At 45.0% G+C, this 14,790-nt stretch overlaps 3 protein-coding genes across 3 annotated transcripts; all 3 read left to right on the top strand.

The window, feature by feature from the left end:
- Window positions 1-4,260: 4,260 nt before the first annotated feature.
- Window positions 4,261-5,019, top strand: CCR75_007435 (uncharacterized protein; the record flags this gene model as incomplete). The annotated part of the gene is made up of 1 exon (XM_067965496.1): window positions 4,261-5,019. One exon carries the CDS (start codon window positions 4,261-4,263, stop codon window positions 5,017-5,019), a length of 759 nt encoding a protein of 252 aa, XP_067817146.1.
- Window positions 5,020-6,633: 1,614 nt separating this feature from the next.
- On the top strand, window positions 6,634-7,254 carry CCR75_007436 (uncharacterized protein; the record flags this gene model as incomplete). The annotated part of the gene is made up of 1 exon (XM_067965497.1): window positions 6,634-7,254. One exon carries the CDS (start codon window positions 6,634-6,636, stop codon window positions 7,252-7,254), a length of 621 nt encoding a protein of 206 aa, XP_067817362.1.
- Window positions 7,255-7,616: 362 nt separating this feature from the next.
- On the top strand, window positions 7,617-8,714 carry CCR75_007437 (uncharacterized protein; the record flags this gene model as incomplete). The annotated part of the gene is made up of 1 exon (XM_067965498.1): window positions 7,617-8,714. The coding sequence occupies one exon, from the start codon at window positions 7,617-7,619 to the stop codon at window positions 8,712-8,714; it is 1,098 nt and encodes a 365-aa protein (XP_067817361.1).
- Between the last annotated feature and the right edge of the window lie 6,076 nt (window positions 8,715-14,790).

The following is a 14,790-nucleotide window of genomic DNA, read 5'->3' as shown; positions in this document are numbered from 1 at the left end:
TCTTTTATTGCAAATAGATCCTTCTCACGAGCAGGCCAACTAATCTCACGGATTCCAAGTTTCTTTGAGTAAAACGCTACTGGATGGTCATGTCTATTGATAAATTGCGATAAGTCGCCACCAATGCACGACCCCGATGCATCCGTAGTGAGAACAAACGGGCGTGAAGAGTTAGGCAAAGTCAGCACAGGTGCAGCTTGTAAGGCAGACTTCAGCCTTACGAGCAAATCCTCTTGTTCTGCATTCAAGACCCATGAAAAATCTTTCCTAACGAGATGGCTCAACGGCAGAACTATTTGCGCAAACTGATGAATAAAGCGGCGATAATAACAAGCAAGACCAAGAAAACTTTGCGATTCCTTTACAGAGGTAAGTGAAGGCCACTTCGCGATTGCTTCCGCCTTTGTTTTCGATAAATAATCCGTCACCAGAAACAGCGTGCCCCAAAAAGCTGACCTCTTGACGCGCGAACTTGCACTTACCAATGTGAGCGAAGAGTATTCACTTGCGTAAGACGTCGAACACGATAGCATGAAATAATTGACCCCAGTATTACATTAAAAGTAATTAATAGCCAATGGTGTCAGGGTTATGAATGTTCAGATAATTTAGAATTTTCAGAAGTACCTTTTTTTGAGACGGAAAAGATGCATGTACCATCCAAATATACAACAACGAATGAGAACTTTTCAAAAAGAACACGCATCAAGCGCGACGAAATGCGAGGCATTCCAGCAAGGCCCATCGGCGCAACGCACCACTGATATGTCTCATTTGATTTACGAAACGCAGTGTACGTTTTGCTATCCGGATGAATATGCCTCTGATGGTACCCTTGAGCTAAGTCAATGACTGTGAAGTAGCTCATACCATACATCTTATCGAATAATTTATCGATTCGCGGCAAAGGTATTTTAGGGACGACTGACGTTGAGTTGACGTAACGAAAGCCAATCACCCAACTGAGCAAAATGTTCGCGTTTCCGGATCGAATCCATTCCGAACGAGATACACCTCGTACCGATCGTTGGGTCATTTTAAGGAATGCCGAAGATGTTTGATACCCAAAGCGAGTCTGAAAGCTCGATCTATCCGCATGAAAGGTTCTCATCGACGAACTTCTGTAAAGCCTTTTGTTCAGCTTGTGAAAGTCGAAATGGCGAACGATTACTCGGTTGCACACCGGGCTGTATATTGATACCAAACTCCACCGACCGATGAGGAGGCAATGAATTCGGTAACTTTTCTGGGAATACATCTTTATAGGAATCGAGTAAAGCCTTCAATCGTTTTCACGAGGTTTTGTAAATTCCGACTCTTGATAAATTTTGACACGATAGACTTCTTCAAATTGTGATGTCTTCAATTTCCTTAAGAAGTCAGCAGAGGAATAATGACCGATTCACAACCTCATCATATGGTATGTCACCACTTTTGAACGAAACTTGATGAGTACGTCAATTAATGATTGGCTCGTGCGCAGCACACCAGGGCTTACCCGGAATTACATCATGGCAATTGCTCATTGGCCACTCAATGACCGGAACGTCAGAAATTCGATTATCATCAAATGGGCTATTGGCGACTCCTTTCTTCACTTATTTTTGGTGTTATTAGTGCCTTCGAAACGAGTGACTTGAAAGCCATTTCAGGACATGACGCATTGCAGCAAACTCGGCTTCACCCCATTGCATGTGGCGCCAGAATCGAGTATCATATTGACAGCACGATCGTCAAGATGACCCTTTTAGATGATCAAATCTTTTCCCGTGAAGGAAGCAAAGTCAGCTTCACATAGTGTGGTGATAGCTTCGTTTGACGCAGTCGCGATGGTTTCTTCTTTAACTGACTCATTCACGAAATAGTTGGCGTTCGCACGATCGCGACGATATCCGTTGCCGCGATTATTTTGCTGGTTCCTGCGCTTGTAACACTGCTGAATCGTGTGCCCCAGTATTTTGCAGTATGCACACTTTCGTTTATTTCGACGTCGATTATGGACGCAAGAAGACCTATTAAATGGCCGAGCATTGCCGATTTCCATCGGCTCTGGCTTCTTGTTTAATTCTCTGGCCACATTTTGTGGACCAGGACGAGGTTTTGTAGCGTTGTGGTGATGATAAACACCCGAATGTGTGCGTTCAAAATCGAGCGCCACAGTAATAGCATCCTACAGTGCGTTTCCCCGTCGATATTGAACTTCTTCTTGAGTTCTTGCTTTAAACCCTCGTTGAAAATAGATGAAATGTCAACTCGAGTCATGTCCTCAACTTGCGAAATAATGTGTCGAGATTTCGCAATGTAGTCCGTTAAGCCTTTGCAATTGGCTTGTCTCAGCCGATGCAGATCGTCTCGAAGACGTTGTTGCAGATCCGCAAAGACGAATTGTTTTTTTTTCACTGCTAGAGAAAACTCATCGGCTGAGTGAATTTCTTTTTTGATGCAGCAAGAGCCATTGTGCTGCTGGTCCTCGCAATGAGCTTCCTAGTACGGCAAGTACTTGAGGAGCCTTTGCGTCCTCTTTCCACTTCTTACCGTGCGCAATAAAATATTGCTGTACTTGCGCGTAATAAAGGCGAACCGACTCTTCGCTTTTTCCGCTTTACGTCGGCATCCTTAGCCCGTCCACCTTAAGCCCACCTATCTTTTAGGAATTAGCGAATGTTTTGATTAACTCTTGTTGTTGCTGTAGCATGTGCATCATTTGCTGCATTAGCTCGGCGTTTGAGGGTTGCCCATAATGGAAGAAGAATGTGTTCGGAACTATAAAAAGACTAGGCTCTTAAGTTGAACCGAAGATCCTTAAAAATGGTGCGCTCGGCTTCTTCTAAAAGCGCGTATACCTCGTGTAACGGAGCTGATAAGGTGGACTCTTGCTTGGGCAGGCATCCTTTCTCCTTGGTGAGTTGCTTTGCTAAGATCTTTGCAATGCGTCGGGCCTTTTGTAATGCGTCGGGTCTTTTGTAATGACGCAGGCAAATCGTTCGCAGTCTTTGCAGACTTTTCACCGTACTCAAAGAGGAAAGCCTTACTACAGTAGTATGGAATCTGATTATTAGCTTTTAGCTTTTTGCTCATAAATCTCAACGACTTTCTTTAGCCATTAAGCGTAATGGGTAAGAGATTCAATCTTATTCCAGATGGATTAACTGTTTCACCGTGTTAAGCCGGTCCCAACCTCACACAGACTAAGCGACTATATCTGTCAGGCAGACGCTTAGAGTTACAGTGGATACTGAAGCCACACAATCAAAACTGCTACGCAGCGCTTCCAAAGGAATGGAGCAGTTGACTGCGAGCGGAAATTCCCACGCTACAAGCAGTACGTTACTGGCTGCGAGTGGAATCCCTTACGCTACAAGTAGTGCTGGGCAATCCAACGCAGTGCAATCCAGCGAAGCGCGAACGGACGGCAAAGAAGCGAGCGGACGGCGAAGAAGCGAGCAGACGGCGAAGAAGCGAGTAGACGGCGAAGAAGCGAGCGGACGGCGAAGAAGCGAGCGGACGGCGAAGAAGCGAGCGGACGGCGAAGAAGCGAGCGGAAGACCAACAAGTGGTACCACTTGTGAGGAATGAGGGTAAATTACGACTGAATTATTTTTTTTGCTTTACTAGCCGATACTTTTGGCTCATCCTCTAAGGATCGCCTATCCTAAATCTAATTATTACTAAGTATCATCTCTCCTTATTGCGCCAACCTTTTTACTTGTTTTTATTATGGCGCATATGTAATTTGAATCAATAGAAAAGGAATGGTATAAAAGATAAATCGAAATGAGTGGTCATGGGCTCAGCGAGTTGAATGGTCCTGACAATCTCGCGCTGGGACGGAGATAGTGTGCGGTACAAGGAACACCTGTTTATTTTACTTAGCTAGCACTACGTCGTAACGAAGTATACTTACTAAACAGTGTAGAGCAAATTAGAGACTGTTTCTTGTCGTCGTTATTTTTAATATTCATATCCTTCTATGGCTAGTATGAAGGACTTAGACCTTTGTCCATCTGTAAACTAGAATCGGTTGCCGCACTCTATCTCTACAGCCTTACCAAATATACATCAGCCAAAGGATCATGTTTTCCTAAAATTTTACTTAGTTAAACTGTTTGCTAACTGGCATTCTTTTTTTTAATTAATAACGATCTGGCAATAAAATCCATTCAAATAACAAAATAAAAATTTCCAAAAAATAACCTACCCCCCGTTCTTCCGAACACTTTCTTGAACAGGATCCGCAGCAGTCGACAAAGTTTAGCAACGATGTCGGACTGGCGCCGTGATCTTCAGCTCGTGGGCGTCGTTTTCATAGTCACCACGGCGCTATTAGGCGTGATGTTGCACTCGCTGGTAATCTCGACGCTCACAGACACCGAGTGGCTCGCGCTTCGACTGCCTACAACGCTCGAGGCAGCTCAAGAGCTAGGCAAGACCCTTCAGAGCTTCTCCGAGCGCCAACGAGGTTCACTTTTGCTCGCACACATGGGCTGCTATCTATACCTGCAAACATTTGCGATTCCGGGCACCGTATTTTTCAATCTATTGGGCGGCGCGTTGTTTGGGATGACGCTGGGATTTCCTCTGTGCTTGGCTAACAACACACTGGGATCGGTCTTTATGTTTCTCCTTTCGCGGCGTTTTGGCTACCGCGTCGTCACGCACTTTTTTCCGCAAAAACTCGATCGCTTAAGAAGTATATTGGACGCACATCGCGACGAAATGGCGCTGAATATGATATTCCTGCGCGTATTTCCATTCACCCCCAATTGGTTTATTAACATGGCGTCGCCCCACTTGGCCATTCCGCTAGGCCAATTTACGTTAGGCCCGCTATTTGGGCTCGTTCCGTACAATTTCCTGAGCTGCAAAGCTGGGCTTATTCTGCGCGAGCTACGATCGCGTGGAGACATTATTGATAGCGCCACGACGATGCAGCTTATAGTGGTTGCTATCGTAGGTGGCCTTGTGCTCCCAAGACTAAAGAGGCGTTTTGCCACGACCACTGGTACCAAGCATGATTAAATTGAGTGTTTAAATTACGTTTGTCTTGTCCAAGTTTTTGCTGAATTGAGTAAGTTTCAGATAATTAAAAAAATCTAAAAGCTATCATTCAGCGTGTATCAAACGCACTATTTTTTTTTTTGTTCGTCGGGACCAAGCTAGACAAAATAAATGTCAGAGATACTTCTTATTCATTCGACGCCAGGCCAATTAGGTCTGCAGAGCTCTTATTGGGTTTGACTATCACAAGGTGCGTAATTAGATCCCGAATTTTCAGTATTTAAAATGCTAGACACGGGCGGATTTTAATTTTTTTCTGACAGACTGTAATCGTGAAGGTCTTCTTTCGTTGGAATGGATATGCAAATCTTTTAGATTATTATTAGAGTATACAATTATACGAGTAGTCTGCGCTGGTGCTCCCTCGCACTGCAGCAGCAATTTTCAATTATTTTGTTTGGCGGGAGTTGTTATACCTTTTAACGATTACTTTCAAACAGAAAAAAAGTTATCGCGATTACAACTTAAGATTCTGGAATGTGATGCTAAAAATTAATGGCTAGAACACTGCGATGTAAGAAATAGCTAATTAATTTCAAGGGAAAGCACAATATCGTTCAAGCTAATGCGAGGTTTAAATCAAGCTGTCGACGTCCTAACTGCAATAAGCCACGAAAATGCAGGCTGTTTTCCGTATCAAAACAAAAGCAGCCGACCGGCCGTGATGGCAAAAGGTGGTTCTACCAAGAGAATTCAAGGTGCCTTCCTCTAATATTTTAAGCGCAAATAGGTTTTCATCCGACTTCTATACAAACACGTAAAAACTCGCGGTACTCAAAAGTGATTAGCAAGCAACTTAACGATTTAGAGGTATGCCAGCGTCGACGTCCTGTCATGTAAAAAGACGCATTCTTCACATTGCCGTATTAAGACGCAATTTTTTTTGCGAAGTCTTCGGGGCCGTGTAGGAGTCACTTAGCTTGCTCATCACCAAATAAAAAAATGCTCTTCGATCAATCGCTGCAAACTTTCATGTTCCTCGCGAAACAAACTTTTGCGCAATATTGGACGCATATTCCCAAAAACAGTTTATTATTTGCGACTGAACTTCATTGCAATGTGCGCTCATGAATGTGTTGGAGGTCTCCGCATTGCATAATTCAGAGGAGTGCTATTATGTAAGGCACGAAAATATTCTAGATCGTGTTTTTCTGTCACATGCAACAGGCTTTCTAGCTACTGGTAGCGTTAAAGACTTGCATTGGCCTTGTATGCAAATTGCCTGAGGTCACTTTAGGTTTTCCGACACTATTTAAATAACTCATGTTACAGCTCTCCCGTGACCTCAAGAGCAAACGGTTGTATCAGACGATGTACTGTATGTACAGTATTATTTACGCTACTTTTTTTTTGCAGTTTCCATTTTGAGGTTGTCAAGGATGTAAGAAACTATTTTAAATTTTAAATTTGAGCTATTATGGAGTATTAAGCGGCTAAAAAAGCATCTTCGGCTACTATTGCTTGTCAGCTTGAAAATAAAAAAAGTTTTGAAGCAATAATGGACTACGTACCTAATATCACGCTGTACAAGAAATGACTCAAAACCAATAAAAACAACACTCTTCGCCTTGCGTCATGGCCTTCATGTCGGTAGCTCGTCAGGCACGCGCCACTTCTCGATTCCTCTATTCCCGTATGCGCGTTTGTCCTCTTGTAGCTAATGAGCAATTCTTGCAGCGAACGAAGTGGCAGCGCTTGCCCTGTGCGATGGAGTCTCCGATCCTATCGACTCGAGTAGGCTTTTTGCGAACAAAGGTGAGCGAGCGTGTGGTCCTGCCAGAAGAGAACGAAATTGAACCTACGCTAGCATTTGACGACAGTGAAATGACAATTGAAGATGCTTCGATTGAAAACTTGCTGAAAGAGCTCAATGAAGTTTTTGAAATTATTGCTGCTGTGCCACTGATGGATGAAGAGGAGTATGGGGAAGTGCGCCAACACTTTGAGAGTGGCAGTGGTCTTGATGAGATTGATGAACGTGGGTATAATATTAAAGCTGGGACGCATAAGATTTGGAAGGGTGAGCGCGACCTTACAAAGATTGTTGAGGGATTGGATACCGATTCGGCCCAGATTCTGCAGCGTATCCTGCTCCACACGCTTAATATTGAGAGAAAAGTGCGTGAGATGCTCTCGAATGGTGGAGTTGATCCCGATGACAAAGATGAGTTGCAAGAAGACAATCAGGTCATTTGAGATTGTCCGTTAAAAAAGAAGTCATCTCGACACCATCAAGGTATTGCGGAGATCTTGGTCGAGCCCGCGTGCTTTGCTTTTGCTCTTAACTTTTGATTCGACACAGGCAATCAAGACGTCTAAGTCCCGTATAAATGATGTACGTATACTTGCACCATTGATAAATTCTCCTTATCTTATGTTAGAAATAAAGAACGATTGTAAGAATACCTCGCCGTAAAATGCACAAGAAAATGGGCAACATGTAATTTCAGGCATGACCCGAATTTGTGCTCATTACGAAAAACGCATATTTTGCTCTCAAAAAAAGTGATAAATAATTTTATTCATTCTTGCCTTCAGGGCTCTGAAAAGCGGTGGTAATGGGCTTCGTCGCACTAGCTCGTCAGACGCTTATCGTTTCTCGCTTCCAAATGCACGCGTCTACACGCTTAAGCACAGCAATTCCCTGGCAACAAATGCATAAGCACCGCGTGCCTTGCTCTATCGACCCTCCATTCCTATCAACCCGAACCAGCAGCATTAGTTTTGTACGAACAAAAGTCAGCGAACGCACGCTCCGTCGGAAGAAATTACGCGTCAACAAGAGCCAAAAAGGAGTCAAGGTGCCAATTCTTAAAGAAACGTTGCGCAAGCTCTATTTGCGTACGCATCCGGATCTCTTTGGACAGTATCCAACGCAGCAGCGCGCAAATGAGGAATCGTACAAAGAGCTCTTGGGCATCCTGGACGCCATTGAGAAACACAATCAATTTCCCCCAGCCAAGACCTTAAAACTTCCATTTTTTTTAAAAACACCTATCGAGGGTGAATTTAAAGAAGTCGAGTTGCAACTACGCACGACGGGAGGTGCATGTAATACGTTGGTAGAGGAGGCATTGGGTCAATTTTTCAGCAACTGTGGGCTCCCTGAGGTCTTTCAATGGGACAAAGGAAGCTGGGGCAAAAGTGTAGGTAAACACGCAGTAGAGAATCCAAATTTAGGCTTTGAAAAGGAAGATGAAACGCATGAGAACGACCGTCACGAGGCCAAGCGCGAAGAACGGCATTCTTCAGCTCCGGCTTATAATCCCGTGGATCGTAAAGCACCAGAAGATCATTCGATTGAAAAGGTTCTGAATGAGTTAGACGACACGTTGCAGCTTATTGCTGTCGTGCCATATCTTGACGACGACGACAAGCAACAGCAAGCTATTAAAACTCATTTTGAACACGGATCAGGTCTCGATGACCTCGATGCTCAAGGGTATTCACTGAAAGCGGGAGTTATTCAATTGTGGCAAGGCGAACGGAATCTACAGGCACTGATTCCTGGATTAGATGGCGACTCGGCGATTCTAATGCAGCGAATTTTGCTTCATACCGTCGATATTGAAAAGCGTCTCGAGAACGTCATTGCTCAAAGCTCCTTGGACGTTACGAGATTCACTGCGGAAGCTTGTAATCAACAGAGCGAGTAAAGATTCTTGGATGACTTTATCGATAAAAGATTATCGCGTTATGTGGGCATTTACAATGAATTAATTGTTAAGCACTGAACTTACATGCCCAAATGCACAAAAGATGACACGGCACTAGGACCTGCACCCAGGATTGGAAAGAATAGTGAATTACTTCTTTGAGTCGCTGTCCTAGACAGGAATTAGCTCTTACATAACATCGAGTGACCCGGGGCCGTCAGTTTAGCACGAAATGGAACGGGGTGTACCGTTAAAACATGAATATTATTTCTGTAAGAGAAAATAATAAAGAAGTATTTACGTTGGAATTGTTATATTCAACTTAAATTCCTAGGTACTTAATTGAAGTAATAAAAAAAAAACCTACCACTTAAGTGTGCTTCATATATATGTGACCCACCCTTATGTATGTGATGCACATTGGTACATCCTAGCGTCATCCGCTATGCGAAATACCCAAAAACGATACGCTCGCAGCACATATTAGTCTATCTACAAAGACGGCATTTATGCTAGGTAATAACAGAAATTTATATTTAATGCGATTAAATATAAATCAGTCTTAAACTTACAATATACTTGATAAGTTTGCACGAGGAGCCGGATTACCGCTCCCGTGACGACACTTTTATCAGTGTACTTCGTGAGTTGGGTGAGGTCGCTAAGGCGCCCACCACAAACCTCACTGCACGTGAGAGAAGGCGGTAAATCGTCGAAGGTGTGTGCGTGCGTAGTACGTGGCAGCTTTAAGTAGCGCCCGTCTACACTTGGTGGAACTTGAAATCCTTCCCACGACCCGCATCTTTGAGCGTGTACGTGAGGATGAGCCTCAATATCGATTGGACTCATTTCCCCCCACCTCCGAACATCATCGGGAGTTGGCTGAGCAGACGGCGCAGGGACTTAGGGAACAAGCCATGGCCAGGGTCTTGGGTAGTCTCCTGAGCAACATGTTACTCAGTTGGAGCAGTTTGACGCACTCATGCTCGGACAGCGAAGGGTCGCGTCCGAGGCACAAAGCCATGCTACGGCGGAGTCTGTCACACAGACTCAGGATGAGCTAAGGCGAGAGCAGGCTCGAAGCGAGGCTTTCAACAGGACTGTTAAGATGCTCTCCGCTCTCAGCCGAGGCTTATTCGGATGGACCCGCCCAAGTTCGATGGAACTGCAGCGCGCACGATATCCATCGGCTGTTAGCAGTAAAGCAATGCGGTGTGTCGCAGCTAATCGAAGATGACAGCCCGATGGTGCCGTACTCCATGTCGCACCCGCGCGGTAAAGCCTCAGAGTGGGCTTACTCGGCGGGTATAGCGTATTCAAGGTGTTCCCTTCATGGGCGATTATAAGACAAAGACTCGCGCCATGTGCCAGCCACCAAACAACGAGGTGTTGCATAAGGTGCGCGTTTTCGGGGCGTGGCAGGCGAAGCGATCTATGCAAGAGCATGTGCAGGAGATGCACTAGCTGTCGGGATCAATTACCGTAGGTCCGATTGGGGAGCACATAAAAGTGCCCAAGTTTATGAACGGAATACGTCATGGCTCATCGTGACAGGCTCTTATTAGAAAGGTGCCGTCAACGATGGAATCCAAATTGCCTTAGTTGAGGAGAAATTTTACAACAGTGCCTCGGCGATAGCTTGGTATAAGCCGTCGGCCGAGAGAACAGGTGTCACTTCCATGGAGTTGGGCAATGCAGACGTTGTCTGTCACAAATGTGGCAAGCGCAGTCATATGAGCGCTGCTATGCCTGGGCCCCTGCTGGGGCGAAGACGCCCAGCAAGAGGAATCCCTTTCCGAAGAGCGATGGCAATAACCAGCGTGCGAGACGCATGAGTCCGCATCTACCACTGAGGGGTCGAAAAAATGCAGGAGAAAGCTGAGGTAAATCGCTTTAGCTTCATCGATGGCCTGTTATGGCATCAGCTGTCACCTTGTGATTCCTTGGGAATCTATGTGCCTCATGACACAGACCTCAAGCTGATGACCCTTCACGAGCTCCATGATGCGCCATCTAGTGGGCATCTGGGCCGTGAAAAGACATTCTTACGAGTGTCAGAGAAATTTTGGTGAACGCACTTATTTAGATGGGTGGCCAACTATATTCGCTCTTGCGAACAGTGTCAGCATAAAGCCTGCACCGTCCAGCAGTGCGCCACTGAAGCCGCTACCGATTCCAACCAACTGTTGGAAGTCAGTAAGTCTAGACTTCACATTAGGGTCGGACGGGGCTCGTCGTCTTCGTAAACGGTCTAAGCAAGATGGTTCATTCAGCACCATGTAAGACATCGATCAAAGGCAAGTAGGCAGCTCTCTTGTCCTGGATCGCGTATACCGATTACACGAGATGGCCGAGTCCATAGTATTGGACCGGGATCAATGATTTACGTCTGGGTTTTGGCGACAAGTGCTTGGGCTGCTAGGTGGCGAGTTCCCCATGTCGACTGCAGACCATCCTCAGATCAATGGCCAAACAGAACGTGCCAATCAGGTCGTGGTGGATAAATAGATATAATGGCCTATACCTATTTATGGATAAGATTTCTGAACATTACTATGTAAGTAATATTCTCCAAATATTCTCTACCTTTTAGATAATATATTAATAAACTATTTATAAGTGTTAATTTTATGTAACGATACACCCCGTCGTAGCATGCGTGCGGCCCAGAACATCTAAGGGCATCCCAGACCTGTTATTGCCTCCAACTTCCTTTGGTTTGATTACCCAAAAGTCCATCTAAGAAGTCCACACACCTACCAAAAATGGTAAGCGGAACTATTTAGCACGAGCCGGATTACCGCTCCCGTGAAGACACTTAATCAAAGTACTTAGTGCGTTAGGTGAAGTCGCTAACGCGCCCACCGCAACTACCTCACTGCACGCAAAAGAAGCTGGTTAAACCGCCTCCTCGCTGTGCTATGGTGTGTGTATAAGTAGAGCGTGGCCGCATTACGACGTGCCCGCTTGCAGTTTACTGATGCCTGAATTGAGTCCTGAGCATTTATCGTTTAATTAAAATTCATCAGATAGGAAGATCAATAAAAATCTTGAGTCTGGTTCGCGAGGCGAAAATAGCCAAATCGACCACCCTTACAATGAAGCTTAAATTTTAGCCCACGCAATTTTAATTTTAGAGGTCGAGCATAATTTCGAGCGTACACTCGCTGCAGCATATATTTACAGCGGAACATCGTAGGAAGATGCAGGTATCATTTAGGCCTTCGCTGTCTACTGAAAGTCGTTTACGCTATCACTACATTTAGGTTAGCGTCAGCAGTTGGCGTATGCGTAAAATTTTAACGCTCGCTCATACCAGGCTTGCTCCTGATCTGGTAATCGACAATATCAAAGCCGGGTCTAAGAATGGGTCTGGCTTGGTCCCGCCTTTTCGAGTACAGCTAATCACACATGCGGAGGCTGCCTATTTGGCGTTACTCGAAGAGCAGCACGCGCACCGAAAGGCCTTATCAAATTACTATAGTGGCCGCTTATGCCATATACAACTTAAATAACGTTCCTATAAAGCTCAGCAGTGTGTCCAACAAATGGTGCTGGTCGAATGTACGGTTCCGTACCGCTTGGAGGTCGAAACCTCAATACCGAACAAAATGGAGTTAACGTTAGACATATGGAATATCATCAAATGTTGACGTTGCATTTTATGCGCAATCGGAGACGCGGTTGTGCCTGTTCACGCGCGCTCGCCCAAATCGACGTGTTTTTGACTGCCTCTGTAATGAGGCACACATTGGTTGGAGAACCGTTTTGTGGTACCTTTATTGTAATGGGGCACACATCGGTTGGAGAACCGTTGTTGTGGTACATTTACTTTATGGGTAAATACCCTTTTATTCTATTTTAAAATAATTAATTACTTAAATTCCATTTATTATGGGTAACAAATGTAGTCGCCGCCAGATATATATCTGGCGGCCGAAATCTATTTTGAATTAGCTACGGTAAGGTTTTGAATTTAAATTAAAATTAAAAATGCTGAGTTTTCCTTTTGATCTTGAAGTCTAAAAGTCTTCCTCTATCTTTAGCAGCGAAGAAGCTCCGCTACATCTGGTAGCACTAGTAGTCAATCTCTGAGTCTTTATAAGACTAAGCCTTCACTGAAATGGAAGAGGTCTCAAAACTTATAGAAGCGCAGGGCATAGCGTATGACAAGCTCAAAACTTTATTTGGGCTTGAATATGTAAAGTTCAGTATATTCAGGGACCAGAGGTTTTGCATGCAAGGGTTGAAACCTTCATGCGTACGAATCCTCCCCGATCGGCCAGGTTCAGGATCACCCTTGCGGCATCTATGCCAACTCGGTATATCTCTGTACCTCGAAGATAGAGCCATGGAGTGGGCACTCTCGTGCAGCGTCCATAGACGACGCTTTTTTTTCTCATGGGATTCGGTAATTCAGCAAATGACCAGCATGTTTGCACCGCCTGATTAGGCTTTACGCATACGATCACGGCTCATAGCGACTCGACAGGGTAAACGAGCCCTAGAGGACCATGCCCAGGAGTTGAGAACACTCATTGCATCTATGCTTCAAGGCCCGATGCAAGAAGCAACTATCGTAAATTTTTTTGGGGTTTCTCAATGAAGGCGTTGACCGTTCGGAATTATTACGACCCCATCCAGCTACTTTCGAAGACGCAATTGCCATAGCGCTACGCGCTGAGTTCGTCTTTAAGTCTGCTCGCGTTAGCCCGCCTATTTACCGAACAAGCTCTTCGAGCACATTGGTACCGTCTAATAGACCGGAATTCATGGATCTACGCCTCGTTGAGGAGGGAGAAAAGGCACTTCAAGCAGTGGAACAGCATGAAATCATTTGTAGATGTTGTATGTGCGGAAGCACGAAACATTTACGTCCGGCCTGTCCCCTACAAAATACTCGTAAAGCTCAAAATAGCACCAATTCCGACCTATACCAGAAATCTGGTACGGTGCGGAAAACGTCGATACCATGTAGGTGAAAACCGCTCTACTGGGGAAGACCTAGGCTCTGTTAAAACTCTAGGAGGTGAGAATAAATAGAATCTAGCCCCAATTAGATCGGTGAGAGTACAAGCCTGGCTGCTAGTCGCTCAAGCGACTGTAAAGGGCTTTGATAAGCCGTGGTCAATTTTAATTGACTCAGGAGCGTCTTGCAATTATGCTTGACGCCTTTCCCTTAAAGGAAGTCAACAATACGTTGAGGCGCTTAAAGCGCATGGAGGTGATACAATCACTGTTCGCTTAGCGACTGGGACTCGTGTCACTGTTCCCAAAGTTCTATTGAGCTTAGGTATAAAGTTTCTGGATTTTGACAATATGGAACGCTGTCTCGTCTTTGATTTGGATTCCAGATATGATCTCATCCTTGGTGTGGCCTGGTTAGAACACCATGAGCCATGGATCGATTGGAGGTCTAAGACCTTAGGCGCCACGCGCAATGTTTCTAGCAAAGTTTTAGAGAGTCATTAACCCACCTTGCTAGGCAACAAAAGCGCTATTGGCGTGGATCATTGAATGAGTCTGTCAGTGTTTTAGACATTGGCATGTCTGAGTTAATAAACTCTACTGTTACAAACATTAATTCTAAGCCCGACTCAGCAGAAATAAGTCGAACGGCACGTACTCCGTCGAGTGACACTCATTGTAATAACGATTCACTGAATGCTAAAGCATTGTTGACCTAAGGCCGAATCATCAAGTCCCTGAGATACGTGGAGTAACACGTCTAAGTGCACCGAGAATGATCGGCCGAGGTGGCATCATACTGAGTGTCAGTAGTGACACTGTTGGCGGTTCACCAGGACCTCAAGAGTGTAATGTACCTGAGATACGTGGAGTGGCACGTCTAAGTCCACCAAGTGTGGTCGGCCGAGGTGGCACCATACTGAGTGTCTATACTGACACTATTGGCGGTTCGCCAGGGCATTTTTTTGGGTCAAACCCTTCTAATGCACGTAAAGTGACACGTAAACGCTCGCTGGATAAGGAAGTTGAGTTACCTAACTCCTTGTTGGATGTCAAATTAGACACCATGTCTTGTATAGAACCAATACAGGCTGGAAAATCCGGGGAC

This window comes from Bremia lactucae (assembly GCF_004359215.1).
Source record: "Bremia lactucae strain SF5 chromosome Unknown BlacSF5_NotPlaced_17_SHOA01000003.1_2250557bp, whole genome shotgun sequence".
Taxonomy (NCBI): Eukaryota; Oomycota; class Peronosporomycetes; order Peronosporales; family Peronosporaceae; genus Bremia; species Bremia lactucae.
This window is presented reverse-complemented; position numbering and strand designations above follow the sequence as displayed.